This window comes from Amblyomma americanum, chromosome 8 (genome assembly GCF_052857255.1).
Source record: "Amblyomma americanum isolate KBUSLIRL-KWMA chromosome 8, ASM5285725v1, whole genome shotgun sequence".
Taxonomy (NCBI): Eukaryota; Metazoa; Arthropoda; class Arachnida; order Ixodida; family Ixodidae; genus Amblyomma; species Amblyomma americanum.
The window spans coordinates 13,612,150-13,636,025 of NC_135504.1; the positions used below are offsets into that span (position 1 = coordinate 13,612,150).

Genomic DNA, 23,876 nt, shown 5'->3' on the forward strand with positions numbered 1-23,876 from the left:
AGTTGTAATCGATGGGACAGTGCTGTCGGTGACCATGAAAGGCCGCTGAACTATGAACCCGCCCCTTCAAGGGAACGCCGACTTCCTTGCAGACTGCGTGCACAACACAAGTGCCCCTTCGTTCGGCAGATTTTCCAAGGTGAATCGCAATTCTGGCGCCCTTCGGGTCCGCAAGGACTTGTGGGATGTCTATTTACACTGCGGTAAGCTCTAAAATGGCACATGTAATTCACAGTTATGCATCTAGGGATGTCCCGCAGGGCTTAGAGGAAGAAAAATATCGTGCACATAAGTCGCTATGCGTGGACATTATCTCAAGGACGTCGAACGCACAATGCTCCACACGTGATGTGGTTGTATTGGTCTCGTGATATACTCTAGACGTGAAGCTAAAACTTAATCTGCATTTATGCAAATAAAGGTGCGTCACTTCTTTGATGTTATGGCATCAGATCGTGATCAATATAACGCACCCTATGGATCTCAAGCAGTGCTGTAAAGTCGATCATAGTTGACATTTTTTTTTTGTATCTTGCCGGAGCTAAGGCGAGGTAGAACCAGCTCCGAAAGCGTTGAGGCTCGAACTGTTTTTAATCGCGCTGCGGCTGCCTAGCCCAACTTCCTCCTTCTTAATTTTCCGTCGCCGCGTGCCATGGCCTGAGAGCAGAGCGCGGCGCGAGGGGCGCTACAGTCTCGTCTACTGTTCACACGTCTGTGGTCGCGGAAATAGGCAGTCTCCTCTATCCAAACCTTCCTCCCAGGCAAAGCAAAGTAACTGCTCATTGGAGCCCATCCAACCTAAAATCAAAGACGACAAACCTAATCTTTATTCCGATACGTCTTGCGAATTACATCGTCAGTTTCACTTGTTTACAAACCTTCTCCTTTTCTAAGCATTTCACGCCAAGAGAGCCAAGCACCAGACTGAGGGAATTGTACCTTTCATGAAACCATGCTTATTGCTTGACCAAGGTTTCTACGGCATTTAAACGGCTCTGCCGTTCTGGGATGCAGCTAGGGACGTCTTGTTCCAACAAAGATAAGCATTGCCGAATATAGGCCACGTTTGGAAGCACCGCCCGTATTCCTACTGCTGATATCACTAGTAATGTTCCCCCCTTACGTATATCCAAGCGCAGCTGACTTGCATAACCTGCACATGAACACCGATGAGCGCCTTTACGTGCACCCTTGCTTTCTGTAACCGCAGAGAGTCCGGAACCAAGCACTGACTGGCGTTCTCTAATGAGGTCTTGCATGCATCGCATATTTTCACTGATTTGTGCATAGAAGCAAATTTGCATGTTTAGAAGACTAAAGCCACTCTCAAGCAGTGTAGTTCTATTTCCTTGCCGCCAGGTTTTACTTTTTCTATCGGGGCTCCGCAGCACCTTGTACTAATTTCAGGCCGTTCAGCATCTCATAACACGAAAAATAGAACAATGCCGAATTCTCCCCTATAGTAAAATTCTCAAGCTTTCGGCTACCAGCATTAAGCGTCACGTTGGACTGGCACCTCAAGTAGGCCATGTCATATGCAGCCCGCGTTGCCGGGCACTGTCGCTTTTAAGCGCGATTGCTTTTCTGTCGTCCCTCCTTGTCCTTCTGGTCATTTTCCCCCTCAGCGGATTTTCTCGATTCACGAACAGTGTTTCCAGCACCATCTGCGTGTTCGGAGCGCTTAGTGCGCGTCGACACAACCATCGACGACTGCGGACGCGTTTCTCTAGAAGTTGCTCCTGGCGCTTGTGCGCTGGAAGCCTGGAAGGCCAACTCTGCTTGGCTTCCGGATGGCCTCTTATGTCTAGAACTGTCCGACATAGATGGGGCTGAGGCCTTCCTGTGGTTCTCACGTTCCTGGACCGACCCGACGACCGAGACCTTTCGTTTCCAGTCGTCAGCCTTCAACTTCCTTCTCGCTTGTCGTTTGGCGTGTTGCAAGGGTGCATTATCCTTGGGCTGAGCCTCGGCGACCGTTGGTTGCCCGGTACGTAGTGATGCATTGCTGCCCCTCATCACTCCAGGAATGCCACGGCCTCCGGAAGTAGCGCCCTCTCGTTGAAGAACGCCGAGTCCTTGCCCAGGCCTCGTCATGACAGCCGTCGTTTCTTGAGGTGCGGCCCCAGCAGAGGGCGCTGTCCGAAGGCTGTCGAGCGAAAACCAGGGTGAGGACGCTAAGATGCGCCCTTTCGCTACAGCTTCGCTGGATGTAACCTTTCCGGTCCGTTGCAGCATATTGGCGCGCTCTTCCGGTCTCAAGAGCAGGTTCCGCAGCATAGAGCGGAACGCTGTAGACTTGTCGATGGTGGACACGGAAGGAGCGCGTACGACGACCGTGTGACGGGCAGAGTCGCTCTCCGGGCTGCTTGCGGCCGGTGCTCTGGCGTCGTCTTGTGATTCAGCGCGGACTGCATGTGGAGCGGAGGCCGCCTTCCTGTGCTTCCGGCGTTTCCGTCGTAGTACAACGCCTTCCTGCAAAAGGTAGCACGAGGAAAGCATTAGGATCAATTTTTTCCTTGCGCGGCATGCCCTGACACATGCTCATTGATATGACGGCACCCTTGCGCACGGTGTACAGTGACATAAGTCGCAACAGAAGTCGGTTGCACGACAGAATCCACGAGGAGCACCATTGTCTTGAGACCACAGCACATGTAATTAACCAAATTTCGCGCGACCTTAGTTGGTGTGGCAACAGAATTGCTTTGGGAAGGGAAGAAAAAATTGTGTTCTTATCGATCGGGACTTTTCTATATTTAAGACAAATAACATGCGCGCTGCTTACACAACCTGAATGGACTAAAGTAAAAAAGAAAATAACCATCTCTAGCAACAGATTACGCCCAAGAAAAAGAAAATAAGAAAGTTTACCTTCAGCCGTTTCAACGCTTTTTTTGGCTCCTCCTGTAAACTTCCCGCAGTCTTCCTTGCATCAGGATTAGGAGGAAGATCCACTTCAGCCGCAATTACGCGTTCCACTGGACGCAACTCCTGAGCGCCTGCAAGGTTTTTCAGAGAAGCACCACTGCCTTGTGACACAGTGCCCGCCTTCTGTTCAGGCTTAACTGCAGCATTCTCAGACACGCTAGACTTATTCGACAGCTTGCTTTTGGAAACCGCTTTCTGGGCTCGACTCTTCTTGGGTTCGCGTTCAGCCTGTCCATGTTGCAATACGACGGCAGCATCTTGCATTTTTCCTGGCAGCTTTTCCTCTTGAATCTTCTTAGGAATGTCTGGGGCAACTGGTTCCAGTTGAGGACCTGGCATAAGTAATGCTGCGATGCCCGCCTGGTTGTCGGCTTGACCCGGCGCTTCGGGTAGGTACGGGCCCTCGACTTGTGATGCTCCCCGGTCTGAACCTGTCTTGTGAGGCCGATGGTCGGGTGGTTCGTCACCCGATGTTCCCGTGGAGGCTGCCGCGGGTCTTGAGCTCTTCGTTACCTCCGACGAGACGTATTCCACGGTGGGTGGCTTGGGGCGCATCATGGACCGCCTGATGGAGCTCAGCCGTCGCGACACGTGGACAGTGCCAGAGTCGGGGACAACGCCGGGGCCGGGATTGCCCGCCCGATTGCGCGGCGAGCCGAGGCTGCCCTTGCGCGAGTTGCCCGAACCGGGGCTCGGATTCGTGTGGCTGGCCACGAACAGATCAGGGCTGCCGAGAACCTCGGTACTCGACGAGGAACTCTCGCTCTTCTTCACTGCCACGCGGCGGAGTACCTGCAAGGAATTTTTATGTGATGACCCAAACTTCTATACCAATACTTCCAGTTTTATAATATTCAAAATTCTTGTCCAAGAATGTTGGACACGGAAGAGCCAAACATTGAAACGCGAAGCACCTTTGCCTTCGGCCGTTGTCCTTCTGGGGGCTTCTGACGGGCCTCCGTGTCCATTCCTTCCAGGACCATGAGCTGCCTGTACACCATGACCTGGTCCCAGGCGGCCGGGACCCACGCCGGAAGAGGGACTAGGCAGTCCCTCATATTCTGTCGACGGGAGGAGAAAGCCGGCGCTGTTTATCGCGATTGCTACCGTGAAGCTTTTCCGAGTGAAAATTTGACCTGCGATTCCTCCGTACGAAGGAGTAGCGGCATTACGATTTTCCCGCCAGATTCATCTTTACTGTTCTTGCTCCTCACTGCGAAGGAGTTCTGCCGATAGGATCCAGAACTTGCCAATGCAAGAAAGAACACGCAGCTTTCGTAATGTTTTGCATCTGGATTTTATTCAGTTCTTGATAGAAAACTAATTCACAATTTATGTAGTCATTCGTGCAATCGTACGCTTTCGTGTTTCGTGCTTGAGCGTGACATGTTTTTTTTTTTCAATCAGATAATATCACTGCTAGCTGATCGATGCGGCACGCGGCCACATTTCGCCAATCACGGATGAAGAAGAGATAACACAAAGCGCGGAGGACAACAGCAACATGAAAGAGTGCTGGTACGCTCGCAGTTTTCATGAATCTTAGTTTGGGGGCCTGCTCATTTATGGCCCATACACTCAGCATCAGGTTTTGTCTACAAGTCCTGAGTGGCTGAAATCTCTGCTATCAAGACGGCTGACTGCCGTGGCAGGTAATATCTGTAGAATCAGCGGGTGCGCTAAAGTGCAGCCGCGTTGACAGAAAATCCAGCTAAGCAAAAGCGGGTTTCCTGACAACCATCCGCTGCTGCCCGTGCTCACTTCTTGTAGACTGCTGTGCATAGATTTAGCCCTATCCACCAGCATGACGACGGTTGTGCATGTGGCGGCTTTGGGGTAGACCGCTTTTAATGCTCGAAAGGCACCGGTTTCAAATGTCTTCTATGCCTCTGATCAGTCTTCTAATGAGCATTTATCTTCTCTGGGCAAGCGTGGGACTTACTCAGGTGTGAAATGCTCTAAACTGGGTGCAGCAAGAGACAGCTGGACGTGAAGAAATGCCTTGGTAATGTTCGCAGTCTGAACTCTTACGAAATTCACTGTGCCTTAATTTGATTTCTTTGGCGCTGCATCAATTCATTACGGCAGTTCGTTATTTTGTCGATATATTTGTGTATGGTCTAGTCAAACGGATCTGAATAGTTCAGTTGAGAAGAACCGCATTCTGACGCGGTAAAGTGCAAAACGATCAAAGGTCAGAGTGGACCTTAGTCCGTTTTTCAACGTTTCGATAAGAGGAGTTTTATGGACGTCTGGGCAAGTTCGGTCATTAAGGCAAAGCATGCGCTTTGAGCACGAAACGTATTTTTTATCATGACTTCTCAGTGAACTTTGCATATCTTTTGATTTGTCATGCTTATGAAAATCAGGTATGGAAGCTTTCTTGCATTCGATTTTAGGTCATAAATTATAGGCGCAACACATCAATGCGACAATAACGCATTGCTCTGACTCCCTCCAATGTCCTGTGCTATTTTTTGTGGTTCTTCAGGTATGTTATGCCTTATTGGAGTGGCCTACCGCCATATCCTCCAAAGAGCGTAATGTTCGACTCCTTTCATTACAGGACAAGACAACGTGCGCTTCACTTCATTCAAGAGAGGAGCTGATGGTAGGTTTTGATAAGATTTCCCCAGCTGCATGCTACTCAAACATTCAACTCAGAAGCGGACGGTGTTCAAAGGACGACTTCTAAACAATGACGCCGACAAATGCCATGACGTCGCCAGGTTGACCGCGACGAGTTGCATGGTACCGACGGTTGCAAGGCCTCCTTTGAAGTGCATTCACCCCCACAGTCTTGAATTGTAAACGTCAATTAAAAGCACAGGCAAAGCATAAAGGGTTCATTCAGAATTACGGTCGCAAAGCGCTAGGAATGGGATAGCGAGCAAACAAACAACACATGCTGGCCCGTTCGAACAAATCGTGCCCTAATCGACTCTGTTACTGCACTCACCAAACCGGTTTCGTTCATGAAGACAATGGCAAACACTGGGATGCAACTGAGCTGCACGAGATACAGCCACACCGTGACGGCGTAGGTCCATATGGGGTACTGGAAGCTGGCTCCCTTGTACCCAAAGGACGCCTCCACGCAAAAGATGCACTGCGAAGGAGAAACAATATTTCCAAAGGAGCTGCCAATAATGACGCAGTGGATGGCGGTTGGGCCTTAACCCTGTCTGTAGAAAAAAATTGCTTTTTTTATTGAAAGCGTTCTATAGCTCCAGCTCCGGCTTCGGACGCCGACAATGACCAATTTTAGCGCTTAAAATGTAGTCAGGACAGTTATTCTCCATGCCTTATTCGAAATTTCTCTTATACCCCAAATATTATCATTTCTGCCCTTTTTCCCTGAAGCAGCTTGGAAGATACAGCAATTTTAAGACAAAAGAATTTTGAGCCCTAAAATTGTATGAAAACCTATGATTTTTCGCAAATTTTGGTCCTAAAATTTCCTGAAGAACGAAAAATTATCCGAAGGGAACGCCACTGCTGTAACGTGTCACGCTACGCCACTGACGGGTAGCAATATAAATTCAGTTGCGAATGCATCCCCAGCACGCCTTTTGAACATCCAATGGGTAAAAATGACTGCTAATGGAAAAAAAGACTCCTTTCACGGTCACTCACAATTACGGCGATGGGAATGACCGACGTCCAGCAGACCTTCACGAAGAAGCTGCATTCGCGGCCGGTCATCATTTCGGAGATAATATTGAGCCTGTGTACGCCTGCGAAATAAGGGCACGAGTTATTGGGGAAGGAAAGCTCTGCGACCACCATTATTGGGGAAGGAAAGCTCTGCGACCACCATTAGTCACGTGGCAGGCGTAGTAGAGAAAAATCAATGAGACGAATAGAGTCTTCACTTCGATAATATGCTTGGATTTGTCATCGCCTGAACATGGCGGGATTTTTATGAACTGAACTCAGTATATATCAGTGTTTGCTATCCGAGCTGAAGAGAGACATAACAGATGCCGCTTCGGCCACCTTTATTTATTAAGAAGAAAATCTTAATTACAAAGACCGACCGGAACGAATGTATACATAGCTTTGGCCTACGAACATATCACCTTACTGCCGTACCTGCCTCTAGCAAAATAGGGGTTGTTTATTTCGTCCCGCAACGCCGGAATCGGTGGCCACTGCTTTCAGATGTGGACGGCTTACTACTTTTTGAGATAGGATGCCGAAAGTACAAAAAATGATGCTAATTGAAGTGTTGTTCAGGATGTACGGCAAGGCGCCACGCAATGACTGCCGCACACACGCTCTTCGTTAAAATTTAAGTGCGCTCTTTTCAAATTAAAGACAGGAACTATCAGCTGCACTAGATAGAAACAACGCACCGCAGAACTGCAGCACCACGACAGACTCCAGGAACAGCACCAAGAAGCGCATGTCCCGGTCCTGGTTGTGGACGAAAATGGACGCCATGGTGGCGCCGCCCTGGTGCCGATGGAGGAACATAAAGAAGGAAACCAATTTTCGCTGTATCCGCTGCTGGCCTGTTTGAAATCTGCGGCAGTGCCATTAAAGCGTAGACCTGTGCGCGACCGTTTCAACATACACCCACCACCTGCTCTTCCGAACCCATCAATACCTAGGTCCACTTGCACTGCATCAGCGTAAATCCAACAATGCACACAGTGCAGCGGCTGCTTAAACTCACGTAGCCCCGTTCGAATAAGTGCCCCCGTTGCGTACGAATGTCAGGGCATAGAATTTTTGGACAAAAATTCACCTACAGAGCTTTGGGCAGACTGCGAACAATATAACGGATGAATGCAGCGGCTAAAAACACACCTGCTTACAAACAGTACCTGTTGCGTCAGTTTGTTAGGATGCTCTCCGCTTGCTCGGGAAAAAAAGGAAGAAAACTGACAGACGCTCAAATGGTTCGATGCAATGAACTGCGTATGGAAGATGTGCTTTTAGGATGACGATTTTCCCTTTAATGCTTTTCTCTTTTGCCGCATTCCATAGCCTAAAAGTTACACCAGATGATCTTCTATGGCTCACTAATGATTTTATGCTTATACATTTGCTGCTATTGCTTTATGTCGTGAGGGCTGCTGCATGGGGGAAGCGAATTGGGCAGCACCCAAGCTAGGGGAATGGTACTTTTGGAGAACAGCAGGCTCTCTCAACCAATTTCTGAATTCAATCGCGCCGTCGTTAGTTCGATCCTCAGCTGTGTGGGTGCATTCCATTGAGTGAAGACATTGTGGAGGTTGGAGGTTGTTGGGTGGGTGGTGGATGGGGCTATTGGAGAGCGAAGGTGGGAGGCGGTGTGGTGAGGAGGGGGATCGAGGGTGGCAGTGGGTGCGTGGCTTGGGCCTCCGGCCCAGCCTCCCAGCCCAGTCTCCCAGACCAGCGTGCCAGACCAGACCAGTTACAATAGCACTGGTTACGCAGTAAAAGGCGCTGATGGTGGTGACATGTGGCACTTAACGTATCGAGGTGGCACATGGGCTATGGCGGACGCTGTAGGTAAAAGCATCAGATGAATTTAGAAAACGTGGAGTTTGTTACTATGCGCTGGTATCGCATAGCATACGGACATTTCGCCAGCATCGAGAAAGGATCACCACGGCCGTGATTCAATCCAGCAACCTTGTGATCTGCAGCCGAACGGCTAACCCACTGAGCCATCGCGGCAGGGAGAAAAGGTGTGAAGGAAAAAGCGGGCGGGTAAAAGCATTGTTTAATAGAAGGGTTAGGAAATACTGTCATATTTAAATGATTTCAGCTAGAAGGGGTTTATTTTCAGAACTCTGGGTATATCGCATCGTGAATTTCACCGTCGCGCTCTTCGCGTACAGTATCCCACTTAGCAGCTTCACTCACGGGGCTGCAGACCACGGTGCTGGCGGTGACGAGCAGGACGCAGAGGAAGAAGTGCACCAGGGTCCGGTTGGCCACCACCAGAGGGTGCGAGGCAGCCAGCAGCTCCAGCAGGATGTCCGGCACGATCAGCTATACAATGCGGGGAGAAGAAGTGGTGTCAAACTTACCCGCAAGTGAATGCCCACGAATAAGGCATTGGAGACATGTGATATGTTGATACGTGCAGGAAATTAAAGGCAAGCAAAGATCAAGGCTTCAGCCTGTACTCCAGGGTTTTAACAAACACACTACAGCTGAAATGGACTTCAAGGCTCAAGGATGGGCAAAAGGCTTTTGGTATACAGGCACTAGGTAAAAAACTGAAGGGGACATACAAGCTCCACCTTAAGAGTGTGACCCTATAGCGTAACGGGTTAGTTCCATATATGCAGAAGGCCACTCTCTACATTCATAGATCCCTGGGAGTCCCATACCCTCCTGGCGCAGTGGTTAAGCGATGCGCCACTGCCCTGCAATGGCAGGTGCTCCCAGTGGCGGGACTTGTGCGGCCCAGGTTGACCAATCATTAACTGGCTCCTGCCACAGTTGCCAGTTTGCTCACAATCCGGTTGGCAGGTTATAATGACGCCGCAAAGTCACGTGACCTAGGTGGCCCACTTGCCTTACAGGTTGCTATCTGAGGACCACATGCCAGAGCCATGCCCGTAATTTTTTGTTCACAACGTCGACGCCGACAACCCCGACACTGGATTTTGTGGTGAACGGGGCCTTTGACGTTACAGCGTTAAAATTAGTGAAATAGACTCATCACAAACGAGCAGAGTTGTTTGTACACGCATGACATCTAACCATGAGGCACACTCATGAAAAGCACGTCAAGGACGTATTATTTAAGCGAGCCTCAGCCATGACGGTCGTGTGGCCGGCGAATGGTGCTCTCGAGAATTGGGCCGCCAGTGGTCATGTGGTGGATGACCATCAGGTTCATCATCATTTCACGGGGCTAGCGCATGAAGGGACCCTAAGATGGGGCGCCGAAGAAGAAAAAGACCTGAGTGAAACATTGAGCTAATTGGTTTAATTCTACAAACACGGTCAAGTTGCGCGAAAAGAACACGCATAATTAAGACAGCGTTAACACGTTTTGGCGGGCTAGTTGGTTAAGCATCTTGAACAAACAGCGCGAACAAAGACGAGCACAAAAGCAGCGCCGTGTCGTTCGCTTTCTTGTCTTTTGTGCTCGTCTTTGTTCGCGCTGTTTGTTCAAGATAATTAAGACAGGACACAGGACTGGCAACTTGCGCTAGTCTCGAATCCGGTCATGTGATGGGTTCTTTTTCGCGACTTGACCATGTTTGAAGAGTTATACACCAATTAGCCCAAAAATATGCTGTACTTAAGTATATTTCTTCAGATGTGGTCCAATCATTACTTGTTCCTTCATGCGCTTGTTCCGTGTCCTGTCTTGTGTGCGTTCTTTAGGCGCGACTTTATCATCATTTGATTCACGAAGTTATGTCATTCATGGTCGCGGCGTGAATGTATGGAAAGTTATGAATGCAAGCAAAATATTCGATTAGATTCTGCAGTAGCATGAGTAAAACAGTGCCATGACGGCAACAATTTAAGCAAGCACTCTCCTGTCAGCTGTCACGGTGGCCGATAAGTGGTTTCGGCGTTTGGCTCCTGATCTCAAGGTAGCGGGTTCGATTCTGGCCGCGGCTGTCCCACTTCGATGACGGCGAAATACAGTAGCAGAACGTTCTTGCGGGCTACTCGTTTCATTTTGAGGAAAGTTAGGACTAGACTGCGTGAACGGAGGAGTTGCCGCGTTCTTTTATTTGCCTCTAGTCTTCGTCCTATTCGCGCAGGCTTACCGCGAAATTCAAGAACAGCCGATGTGCCATGCGAAGACAGAGCACTTTAAAGGAACCCAGGTCGTCTTAACCTGTAGCCGTCGACTATGGCGTCCTTCACAGCCATGTTTCGCTTCGGGACGTTAAGCACCACATTTCACAAATTGCAAATTCTCCTGTCTTTCATAATTATCTATCCTCGCTGATATACGTGTCCAAACGGTAAGAACCTTCATTAACACTTCTTTTTGGGCGAGTTGGTGCATACTTGATTTGAAGAAAATAGCGCCAGAGCATGCAAACCACGAAAAGACAAGGACGAGACACAAGAACCTTCGTTATCAAAGCGATGCCAAGAGTGCGGTTTAGTGCTGAGCTTGCATAACCAGCATGACAAGAAACCACGAGATAACCACCCCCTCGCCTTCACCAGCACAGTGCCGATGGGAGACCAAGGTGAACGCGGTAAACCGTATGTAGCACGCATAACCAAGAAGTGTATGACGCAACGATTCATTTTGTCTTCAATTGATATGACCCTGATGTCAGTCGTGACGAAAGCCGACATGGGAAAGCAAATGGTAGATCTCAGGCACCGCCGATCTGGGAAAGTCGCCGCCGCCCGACTGCAGCCACTAATAGTCAGGCCGACGCACTGAAAATCTCCGCCAATCAAAAAGCGTCGTCCTGCTCCGTCACATGTCAGCATCGGCGCAGGTCCACCAATGGGGCATATCACCCCATTGCTGAAACCAACATCACGGAATGGAATCGTGACTAGGCGCGCGGATTTCGGCGGAGGCGGAATATAAAAATGCACGTGTGCCTTGCGATAAAGAAATACACGTTGAAAAAACGCAGATGGTCGGAATTAACCCGGCGCCTTCCACTAAGGCATCTTTCATAACCCACGTGCACCTCTGAGACTTTTAAACTGCACACACTGAGTGCGTTACTTCTACGCCATGACAACAAAGCAACACGGTCAAAGGAAGCGCGCACTCACAAACTTGGGGAGCACCGTGGAGACGATCCAGATGGAGTGGACGTGTCCCCAGAACTGCTGCCACGGCACCGCACTCATGGCTTGGGGCACGATGCTTGCCGAGGGATCGGACTCTGCACCGATTAGTAGTTGGCAGTGATCGTTGCAGGTTCCCATTATTATCAACGTAAGTGGAAGGGCGTTGGGAATCAGCAAGCAGAGTTCACGAAGATTTACTCCTGGCGGTATGCAACCCTGCGCTCTAAGCTACCGCAGAGCGAGTATCGATCTGATGCCCGGTCAATAAACGCGCATTGTACTGCTGCATAGGTTTTACTTGAAAGACATCGTTCAATGCACCGAGGTGGTGGTGACACACCTGCTTAAATGAAAGCGCTTGCCGGACGAAATGTGCTGTGGATCCGTACTATATATCGGCAGACAGCGGAAGTTATAAGTTCTGCTATAAATCACTGTCGCTGCAAAGTGGCAGCGTTTACTTTCTTTTTTGCTCGTATTCCGATGGGTTACTGAGAACACCAAACGATAGGCAGAAAGGTCCTCTCTATTGTGACCTCTAACCATAACAGCATAATAGCATAAGCACAAAAAGTGGCGGATTGAACCACCAGTGAATTTTTTTACTACTTCCTATAGTACGATGTCTCCCAAGGTTGCGAGGCTATTTTGTAAAATACGCTACATGCACCGTTATAAATTTTTCATGCTTTAGCACAACACGCATATGGTGTCGAAAAAAAAAGCAGACATTCAAGCCTACATAAGGTATAACACACACTTTGTATTTGGACAAAGTTTGTGTACATTATTTTCGGTGCACTATTTACTGTAACTCAAAGCACCGCAATATCCATATCTTGGTTTATTTTGCCCATTGTAATTTAATTTCTAGATATATATTCTGTAAAATTCTCCCGCAGTGCGCACCGGAGTCGACGAGCATCTGGATGTCGACGCCGATGCTGGTGGAGAGGTGTCCCAGGAACATGAAGGTGATCACCGTGAGCAGACCCTTGCTCGCTGTATCGGCCGCCAGCACGAATATGACGTCCCTGAAAAGGGAGAAATCGGCAGGAGACGGTTGAACCATAGCGAACGATGCAACAGGCGTCAATTAACACCTGTGGTTGCTCTTTGACTCTTGCCACGCGTTAAACGTGGTAAGGGTTAAATTGTGTTGATTGTATGCTAACGCAATTTTGACCCACACCACAATAACCTAACACCCTCGAGTCGGCTCAGAACCGAGCAACACGATTCGCTTTGTCCAATAATTGTCACGATGCGAACATCTTAGCACTAAAAGCTCAAATCAACTTACCCCCCTCTAGCCTCAGGCCGGAGGATAGCGGGTCTTAGCCTTTTTCATAAATTTTTCTATTCTTTGACTTCTGATAACAAGCACATAAAAAGAGCCCACCGCATCGCCCGCTCCAGCCACCGTAATGAAGTGCATCCCCCCGAACACATACTACGACTTTTCAGCAGTCATTCTTCCTGCGCACAGCACGGGACTGGAATGGCTTTCCCACCGAAGTAGCCATCATCATCGACTCACTAGCCCTCAAGCGGCTCAACGGAAACATTGATAACGTTTTTAATGTATTTATTTGGCATGCAATATGCCCACTACCCCATGTAATGTCTCAATAAGAGACACTTGCGGAATCAAATAAACAAATAAACAAAGTGGACTTTTGCAATGTGCAGCAATCTTTAACGCTCGGATAGGCTTAACTCTATGTATGTCCGATTTCATTCCCTCGTGCCACAGCCGTTCACACAAAGCGCATATTCTAAGTGGTTCCGGTAAACGAAATCAGTGACAAAAGATTACAATAATTTATGAATATTCCGACTAGAAAAAATTATTCTGATCAAGGTCCAACTGCTTATAGCGCAATTCTGGAAGAGATCTGAGTTGCATAAAACCACACGAAAGCTCCTCACTCGTGGTAGTCGTTCTTGAAGTTGTTGAGCCTCGCCACGCCAAGGTAGACGGACCCCGTGACGCCCACGCTCTCAAGGCACACGTAGAGAGCGTTGGACCACATCTGCCAGGTGGAGAGAGAATTTGTGTGGTATAAAAAAGTCACACTGCAATGTTTGTCGACATGTACAAATGCGCTCAGTACGACTTGCAAAAAATGTAAGAAAATGCAAGCTGTGGTCACAGCAAGCAAGATGCGGTCCGAACTTATTTTATAAAGCTTTGGGTGATTTCTTAGGGTCAAAATTCATGCTTGAAGCTCTCTGTAGAGAAGGTATATATAGCCATCCTCATTAATGATCTACCGTTTTCAGTTGTTGCTGAACCCAAATCCCACCACAGTCACCTCTAGTGCGTTAATTTATACTATGACTGTACTACTGACGACAAAAATTGGCGGTGGTTCAGCTCTGGTTAAACCTGGAGTGACGCGATTGGTACAGCTGGCTGAATGGAACTAGCTCAGTCGAATTGCAAAGTCTGGCTTTCGCCTCTCCGTTTCGCTGGGCCTTCCTTCATCTTCGTCCCACCTGACACGGCACATGCATACAGCTGTGGCAGCTCGGTTTCGCCGGCGCACCGCGCTGCCGGCAGCAGCAGCTGCTCTGCACCACTTGGCTGGTCACGTGAACAACCAGGTGACGAACCACGTCACCTGGTTCAGCCATGGCAACGCGCCGCCTGCAGCTGCTCCGCACCACGTGACCAACCACGTGACAGCGTGGCGGCGCAGCCACAGGGGGGCGGCGCCGCCACAGTCACGGCGCCAACACTTTGAAGGCTCGAAATGCTACCGTAATGTAGCTATCGCTACAAAAGTCTCCATCACGCTTGAAAAGCGATTTTGGCGCGTAGGTGCTGTGTTTTTCAGGGAAAAGCTCATTGCAGTACAAAACTTCACAGCCTGCATGTCCGACTTTAATCCCATAAGTGTGGTCTCCAGCCATTGGCTAATCAGGGGTATGGGCTTCTGTTGAGGCTCACGTGTTTCGGAGATAGTGAAGTCTTATCCTGGTTTAGGAACATGTAGTATGAAAACTGCATATTGAAGAGTATTTATAGAAAGATCTATTTTTAACAAGTGCTGTCCCACAGTTGCAAACTGCTATGCTAAATGTAGGTCCACTGCAAAGCTGCTCCAGCACTGAAACTGACCTCTACGTTGACCACGCTGCCCCAGTCGGCGTAGAACAACATGCCGAGGCCACCCAGGCCACCGGGCAGGGCTGCTCCGCGCACCAGGAGCAAGGCGGTGGTCACCAGGTGCAGTAGGACCATAGCGTAGAAGAACTGCGGAAAAAGGGCATGCCAGGTGTGCGGCGTGTCAGAAAGTACAGTGGTTTACACACATTTTTAGAGCGCGTGAACGGCCCACCAGGGAGCACACACCCGACATTTACGAGCGACCTAAGGTCGAAACAAGACATTAAAGTGCATGCACATTGCCATGGATCGTGTTTTAACCATTGCTGCACTGAAAAGCTGTGCCGGGCCTGCCATGCAGCAGGTTGCCATAAACACAAAAAAGAGCGCGCCGTTGGAGCGCTCTAGTCAAGTATGTGGACGACTGCACATCATCTGGATATAGCTGGTGGGCTAAGAATTCAGCCATATTTATTGCACTGAGTATATATGGTCTCCTGTTTTCCCTGTGTCTGTATATATTTAAACGATAGCGTTAAAGACGTCGTTAATTCTCCAAAAAATCTGGGGTCTGCGAAGAAAGGAATCTAATAATTCGTCTGCCCATGTTGGTTAACCTGTGTGAACATACTTGAGACCGAACCCGGCAGGGGGTTGAATCCTGCGTGAATGTCGGCCGGATTTCGCTGCAGGTGACATAGAAAAAAAAATGCTTCCTGACATTTCCACTGTGCAACGTGAGAATGACCGACAGGTGCCTGATATCACCGACATGTGTTCCAGGTTATATTAATGTGCCTGCTTTCTCTGTCACAGTGCGCGTCACATCACTATGCTGTCACTGTCGTGATGTCACTGCGTTCTGAGGACTCAGAGCGATGCGTTGCAATGTCGCGTTCCAGTACGGCATGCTTGACTTCACCGCATGTAGACCAATCAGTACGTCATGTTGCTACGCCGATGACAACGCCGAATAGATGTCACTGTAAAAGCCTGTAAGCTGGGGTTTGTCAACGCTCTTTTACGACACCCGGCACTCTATAGGGCCCCTCTGTTACTCGTTCCAATCACATCTCTCCTTCACCCCTCCCTGAGACAGCTACACGGCTTTCTTTTCCCCCACCCTCCTCCAGCCACCCTCAAGAGCGTCCACTCACCCGCCTGGCGCTGGTGAGTCCGTGGCGAGCGAGCGCGAACACCAGCACCCACACTGCGGCCAGCGAGAGCAGCGGTTGCGCCCGGATCTCGTCGAAGGAGCCGCCGTCCCAGGGGACTCCGGCACGACGCCTGCGATCCCCGAAGGGGTCACCTCTCAGCAGCGTATAGTTAACGAACGTTCATGTAGAAAACGTAATTACCACAAACCGGCCGCCACTTCTGCAGCAAAACCACATGACTCGTCCCATCTCCCCCTCATATGTATTCCGCCACAACGGAATGCACAGGCTAGCGTACTGATCACGGAACTTCGAACCCTCGCAATGACGATATTCCAGAATTGCGGAAATGTCGTCACCTCCAGCCTACACAACGTCTACTGCAGGGCAAATCCGTCTCCCGTGACTTTCAAAAACCCTATCATGCGCCAGCTGCACTTACCAACTGCAACTGGCCACCTGGCTCTCTGAAAGGGCTGTTACGCTTGTTTTCTCTTGAAATCTCCGCGTTCCTCCCCTCTGTTACCCAAGGAACCATCGGTTGCCCCTTATTCGGGTTACGTACATAGCTTATGCTCATTTCCTCTTCTTGATTTCAACTATAGGATATCATTATCGTGTGAACAGCATTTTCCAATCCCGTCGCTTACTAAGAACACTTACGGCCCAGGAAGTATTATTTATTGCACAACTCTCGTAGTGTGGGTCGTCGTACAGCGTACACGATAAGCCGGTCTGCTGCGTTCACTGACGTAAAGCGGCGCAGTGAAAGCGTACAAGCATTTAATAAAGATGGCGGATATATTCGACTCACGGCTGCGGCTGGTGCACAGGGTTATAGACACCCGGTATGCAGCCTGCGGCTTCGTGGCGGTAGTCTCTGGCGGGCACCGCAACCACCAGACCTCCATCGTCGCCACTGGAGGTAGGCAGCCCCTGGTCGAGCTGCTCCCGACGGAAAGACTCAGCCAGCCGCGAGCGCACGTTACTGCACAGCGGCTGCGATGCGGCCACAGGAAAGCATCGAATAACAGGGTGACTGTAGGGGCAGTACAAGACTGCATGTACAGTCTCGGTCAAAAGACTTGAGGCCAAAGGCTTTTCTCTTCAGCCGCATAACAGGGCCACTACAGCACTATTAAAGACCGAATGACCTTGAAAAGCTAGCAGAAGGGTTCTTCTTTTGGTAGAGAAGCTTCCTGCTTCACTTGTGTTTCGAATGATCCGCTACACGGAGCATTCTAGGAGCACTCATTTCGCAGCAGCTGAACGCCGTGGCCTTAATATTTTTTGACCAAGACTATATGTGAATCCGCGCTCTGAATTTGTCTTCAACGCTGCTTGTCACCCGCGCCTTCATTATTATTATTTATTTTACTACACCCTGCCTCCGCTGGCCTCAGGCACACAGATAGCAGCACTTCGGTCCTCAGCCCGCGAAGAGGCGGGTTACGTAGTTGGGAACTATAATGGCAGCAAGCATTACTGTCAATGCCTGGAGTAGCTGTAATTTTGTTGTTAGGGGCAGTATTATTGCTGTAGTATCGCGATACTAGTGGTAGTAATTGGGTCATGACGGCGTGTGCCAGGAAAGGGGTAGTATTGTGCATGAGAGACCACTCATATCTGTTCCTGTTGTCATATCTGTCATTGCTGTGCTCCGTTGTCCAATAGTCATTTATGACAAACTAGTTCCCCAGATCGTCCAGAGAAATCTCGTTACCTCATCAGCATCTTTGTGAGTTAAAGAAAGGTAGTATCCGAAGGGAAAAAACGGATAGAGAAGGACGAACTGAACGGGGAGAAGCACCACCCGAATGCACCATCCGAGGACTGCTCCCGTAACCGGGCGTTAAGTGGACCGGGAACTTTCGGCAAAGACTGCCACGTCTTCGTTGCCCCACCAAAAAGCGGGGAACGCGTGCGCAAAGAGGCTCACCGCCGGTGCGGCGTAGCATGCCCGGTCGCTGGCCACCAGTTCCCCGGCGGGGCAGCCGCTCCACGAGAGGTTGCGCAGCGAGGACACCAGGTGGAGCAGGTGCTGGGACAGCGTCACCGAGTCGCCCAAGATGTGCACCACCGCGCACAGGCTCATGGTGTAGCCCAGGCCTGCGGACGGCCGCCAAATCACCATATTGATGTAGTTTTTAGACTGTTTAATTCGCCGTGTCTTAGCCCCAGTTAAATTACAAACAAGTGTGAGCACATTTAGCAGGCGCTCTTTCTATTTATTTAAGCTATTTTTACAAGGCCTGCAACAACAAAGGGGCAATATTGCTTGGAGATGTCTCATTAAAAAAACTCAGAATGAGCCGGTTACATTCAACGCTGCCCATATTGTGAATGCCTATCACATAATCCGCCTTCAAATGGGCTCAGTGTGGACGCGCCGTTAACCAGACATCTGCGATGTGTCGCACTCCGACTGGAGCCGCACGTTACGACACTCAGGCTTGGGCGCTGACCGGCGTTTTGTGTGGGTTCTACGTTGCGGCGCGGTCAGGCGGGCCTCTACGTTACCAGCCTCAGATGGAATAGGCAGGAGAGCTAGTGAGCCCGGAAAGAAAGGGAAGATGGCAAGGGAAGGACCCCATTAGCCATTTTTGATTGATATGACCGGTATTGATAACACCGGAGGCGCTATTTCAAAAATAAAATGGCGAAACAAGCAGAGACGAAAAACAGAGCGATAAACCAGCATGAATCACATCAAGCGTGGCAGAAGTTACAGGAGTGCAAGCATCACAGTACAAAAAATTTCAGCGAAATTTACAGGAAAGCATGAAAGTGTACTTTATCTAGTCAAGAGTATTACTGGCAAACAGAAACGGCGTTGTATACTACAATGACATATTGGACGATAAGAAAGGTAACGCATTCGGAGTTGTACAGTGATGATTGAGGTTGGGAAGGAAATTGTATCGTTATAAAATGTGATGAAAACACAAACGTGGCAAATGGCTCAAGGAACTTTCAAATTTGTATTAAATATTTAAGAGATAAATTGGGAAGGATAAAATTTTAAATTCTGCATGTACGTGAATGCAGTTAGCACATTACAAGACAGCATGTCCTCGTACAGTTAGCAGTGGTAGAAATAAGGTTAATGGCGCAGTGATGGCTTGAGACATAACGCGCCGAACGCAAGGTGATATTGGTTATTAGAACATGTTGCCTATAATAGGAGTCAGTCATCTAGGATATTGTAGAGCGGTAAGCTGGGCAGTTTGTTAATGTTCATCTTGTAAAAAGGGGTACTGCGCGAAAAAACATGTCCTGCCCACTTGTTCCGCTGTCCTTGGTTTTCGCGCAGTACCCTCATTTTCGAGATGACCAGCAAGGATACATTCTCAAAAATCTGAAACAATGATGTTGTTTAGGCTGATAATACGAGCACGAGTAACGGAACGGCTTCCAATAGAAGGCAAGCGTAGCAGGGGCGGCAGAAAGTTAGGTCGGCGGGTGGGATAAATTGTCGCTAAGGTAGCCGCAGCTGGCACAGGTCTGTGTTAATTGGAGAGATACGAGAGAGAAGCTTTTGCCCTGCAGTGTACGCAGTCAGGCTGATGATGATGATCAAGACAGGCACGGAGTTCAAGTATTCAAAGCACATCTGAGCCATTTAGCGCCGGTACATGCATCGATGCGTTTGTCTTAGGCACGCCATCCGCTGATTTCAGTTCTATATCAGCAAATACTCAGAAATGTGGCGCAAGCAATGAGAGAAAGAAAAAAGAACTGACGATAGATAGCGTCGCTCTGTTTTAAGGGGTTTTTTTTTGCTTAGCGCTTTGTGCTACTGTTCTGGACAAAAATTACGAGCAACCAGCTATTCGACGTCGGGGTATTGATTGCGCTCCCCGTCAGGGACGACACACCTATGAAGAGTGGAACTGCGCCGAATATGCCGCGGTTGCCGTCTTCGGAGAACTGGGCCAGGCTGCTCTCGAGGTGCATGATGGGCATCGCCACGGCGACCAGCAGCGCCAGGTAGGCCAGCATGAACGGAACTGCAGAGAACCATACGTAGGCCTCTTACCAGTTTATGAGCTCCAAACTGAAGAACACGGCACAAGTGAAGTGGAGGACAAAAGTCTCTGAACCGCGTGCTCCGTAAACTCAGCCGACAGATCTATTGTTAGCAGCATTTATGTTTATTGTTAGTGTGGTCTCAATCCGACGGCTAATATTAGAGCTATGGAGTTTGTTTACGGAGCACGTGGTCCATGGACTTTTGTCCCCCGACTGTACAAGGGTAGAGGTGAGAAGGGCTACTACTGTGCAGAAGTGAACTCAAATACAATTTTGAAGAACTGGATAAAACAGCGCCACGGAAGACGAGAGAAGGAGAATCACCGGCGCTGGTGTTAGTCCTTCTCTTGTCTCGTCTTCCGTAGCGCTGTTTTATCCAGGTCTTCAAAAATGTACCAACGAGCCAGTATTTGCCCTCTTCTGGAATTAAAACACAATAAACGGAAGTTGGCAAACGACCGCAAGTTGACTATCCATGAGCCTGAGCTCAGTAATTCAGGTGGTCGGCATTGTGAAGTGGTTTTTAGTGGCCGCGAAGAATTCCGCTTTTTTATCAGATAGCTGTCATTGTTTTAGAGCTTTCTGTAAACTGCATCCAGAAAACTAAGGTGTCCTGCAATGACCAAGCCGAACGCGCTAATCTGCTACTGAAACCGTAGTGTTTACAAGGTCCTACATCACACGTCCCCTTCCTCCTGATACGAAACATCCCTAATGACCACTGCCTGGAAGAAAGATTTGAGTATACCCACTTCCGCCGTGGGCGATGGACATCTCGGGAAAGCGGGTGGCGTTGGCGCTGCCGGCCGTCATGATGAACAGCGTGGCCAGCTTGTGGGCGCGGCTCTGGAAGCCAGCCTGCGTCGTCTCCTGCGCCCATATGCACATGATGCGCGCTCAGTTGATACTTACATGTCCCGCAATGTACTGTACATAACGGCTGTTGCACGGCCATACATCTCGAGCGCTCTCGCATCGTAGCCACTAGGTTGCACTAGTGTTCAAGGGCAAGGGGTGAGTCGGATCACCTTTCATTTCTATCGGCTAGCTACAGGCAACCCTTTTCACCGCCACTACAAATTGGTTTAGCAGCGATCGCACACTCTTTCAGCTTGTCGGCTGCAAACTGAGCCTCTGGGGAAATAATTAATAATTGGTTTTAGGGGAAAGGAAATGGCGCAGTATCTTTCTCATATATCGTTGGACACCTGAACCGTGCCGTAAGGAGAGGGAAAAAGGAGAGAATGAAAGAAGAAAGGAAGAGAGAGGTGCCGTAGTGGAGGTCTCCGGAATAATTTCGACAACCTCGGGATCTTTAACGTGCCCTGACATCGCACAGCACACGGGTGCCTTAGCGTTTTTCCTCCATAAAAACGCAGCCGCCGCGGTCGGGTTCGAACCCGGGAACTCCGGACCAGTAGTCGAGCGCCCTAACCACTCACTGAGCCCCCGCGGCGGGGCTAGAGCCTCTGGGGAAAAAATGAAAAATTGGTATTTGAGGAAAGGAAATGACGGCAATAACTCTCTCACTTATCTCTGTGGGCACCCGAGCTGCGCCGTAAGAGAAGGGATAAAGGAGGGACTGAGAGAAGGGAAGGAAGAAAGAGGTGCCGTGGTGGGGGGCTCCGGAATAATTTCGACCGCCTGGGAATCATGAACGTGCACTGACATCGCACAGCACACGGGTGCCTTTCGCGTTTCACCTGCATCGAAACGCGGCAGCCGCTGTCGGGTTCGAACCCGGGTACTAGCAGACAAGCGGCTTAACCACTGAGCCATCGCGGCGGGTTTGAGCCGTGAGGGTACAGTCTGTTCTTCCACAGCGGAATCCGTAAGTGCCATAAAAGTGCCACCATCATTGGGAGATACACCAGTTCTACCGCGTAGGTGAAGCCTACCTCCCCCGACCCGCTTTCCTCCTCGCTTTCCGTCATGATGGCAGCAGGTCAGGTGGGACCAGGCAAAGGCGGAACACTCCGGGGCCGGGAGATCCAGCCTACACTTCTCCGGCCGGAAGATGCAGAAGGACGTGCAAATGCTGTGCAGGCCTATGCTGCGGGCGGTCGGAGAACACCGGACAGCACGTGCAACACGGCCAATGACTATTCTTCTTCTGACTCGTTTTCTTCACGCGCTGTTCTTTTGCGTCTTCTACACGTGCATGGAGGTGGCGGTGGTTGTTGCTAATGTACGGGCGAAATAAGCCTTTCAGAAGCCTGTCAGCCACTGCTCTGCCTTAGTCACTGATTTCAATGATTGCCTCTGTAGCACTGTCCCATAAGACCAGCGTGCTCTAAAACTATCAACAGTGATTTTTACACTGATCGCCGTTCAGTTCGGGAGCCTTCAGGGGACATGATGTGAGAAGCATCGTCCAACGGAACGTTAAATCTCAAGTTGTCCACTGTTGTGTTCCTCATTCATGCGCTTTGGTACGGGGCGAGTTGTGTGATCTCATATGAATGGGCATGTCGGTGTTGTCGGCGACTTCCCGGGGTGGACTGATGTTAAGCTTCTGTAATATTAACGCGACAGAGTTAAGGAGCTCGTGTCGCAGAAAAGCCGGTGTCGTCGGCGTCTTTGGCCGTGAGCGAGAAATGGCGCATCTCGGTGGACACTTCAACCGCGCCGTAAGAGAAGGGCTTTTCCTTCCCTCCTGGCTCGGTACGGGTGTCCAGCGAGAATTGTGAGACAGGCGTCGTTTCCTCTCCTTAAAACCAATTTTCATTTCAATTTCCTTCCCTTACGGCCCGGTTCGGGTGCCCACCGAGATATGCGAGACAGGCGTCCTTTCCTTTCCTTCAAAAATTTTTTCATTTTAATTGCCTTACGGCGCGGTTCGGGTGTCCACCAATATATGTTTCCTTTCCTTAAATTGTCCGGGAAGGAGGCGCTGGTCCGGGCAAGGGGTCGCACCGAAGGACGATGGAGTTCCGTGGATTCCTTGGCAATGCTGCAACACGCTGTCGCGTCCTGCTCTTAAGGCGAAGCTTAAGCGTCCTCCAAATTTTGAGCATGACAATCTGGTTAACGTAGTGGGCTCAGTTAGGTCCTCGATGGTGTTGTGGATCCCCAGCTGTAGTAGGTGCTCCGTGGATGTGTATAAAGGGAGTCCCAGCCTGCTTTGGAATAACATCAAGTTTGAAGAGCACATTTTCACGCAACTGCACTTTTCCCAATCCCTAATTAATGAATAAATGGTATCCAGACAGATACGATTCGTCCTGTTTTTTCTGTGGAGCAGTTGCCGCACTCGTTCGTACAGTTTGAAAAATGTCAAGAACACCCAGCCTTGGACAGCAATCCCGATCCGACAGATGAGCGCCGGGAGGCAACCCTTCGTAGCCACAGTCCCCTCGACAAGAAATTGTTGGTTGATAGAGGCCAGATTATGATGACCAATAGAGTCTCCTCTTGAAATCACCCAGGATTGATGCTCGTTTTTCCTCCTCCTCCTCAAGTTTCCCAGTGATGGACCACGCTCATTAGAAAAACGTGTGGACGCTAAAAGAAAATAGTTCACATTACCCATATAAGCGCACGCGACGCACATAAGCGAGGTGGCGCGGCAAACCTCGTGCATCCTAATTGATAAGCCGGTTGAGATTCACTTGGATTAGACATTCCCTGTTTGGACCTGCACCAAACCCTGGCCAATCCCCCACCGTAGGTATGTGCCATCATCTTTTCAGGCAACAACAACGTGTAGGCAGAGTTCGTGCTCAGGCGATGTGTGCGTGTAGCTTTGTCACGTGATAAGCCCCGTGTAACGCAAGGGAGGGGCAGAGGCAGTCTAAGTGCAAAAAAATGCACTACTTGCGAAGTTCTCGTCCTTAAGGGAGATTCATATGACCGGGCTTTTAGGGCATGCTCAGTTGTTGAGCTAGCATACCCACGCAGGAAAG

At 49.7% G+C, this 23,876-nt stretch overlaps 1 protein-coding gene across 1 annotated transcript; it reads right to left on the minus strand.

The window, feature by feature from the left end:
• Positions 1 to 884: 884 nt before the first annotated feature.
• LOC144102157 (uncharacterized) lies at positions 885 to 21,958 on the minus strand. Its single transcript, XM_077635472.1, has 17 exons — positions 21,870 to 21,958; positions 20,724 to 20,841; positions 19,818 to 19,949; positions 17,879 to 18,048; positions 16,754 to 16,938; positions 15,940 to 16,069; positions 14,795 to 14,929; positions 13,600 to 13,703; positions 12,577 to 12,701; positions 11,650 to 11,762; positions 8,788 to 8,916; positions 7,287 to 7,386; positions 6,565 to 6,665; positions 5,888 to 6,037; positions 3,843 to 3,989; positions 2,872 to 3,720; positions 885 to 2,472 (listed from the first exon to the last, which is right to left on the minus strand). The coding sequence occupies exons 1-17, from the start codon at positions 21,903 to 21,905 to the stop codon at positions 1,567 to 1,569; spliced, it is 3,630 nt and encodes a 1,209-aa protein (XP_077491598.1). The 5' UTR covers positions 21,906 to 21,958; the 3' UTR covers positions 885 to 1,566.
• Between the last annotated feature and the right edge of the window lie 1,918 nt (positions 21,959 to 23,876).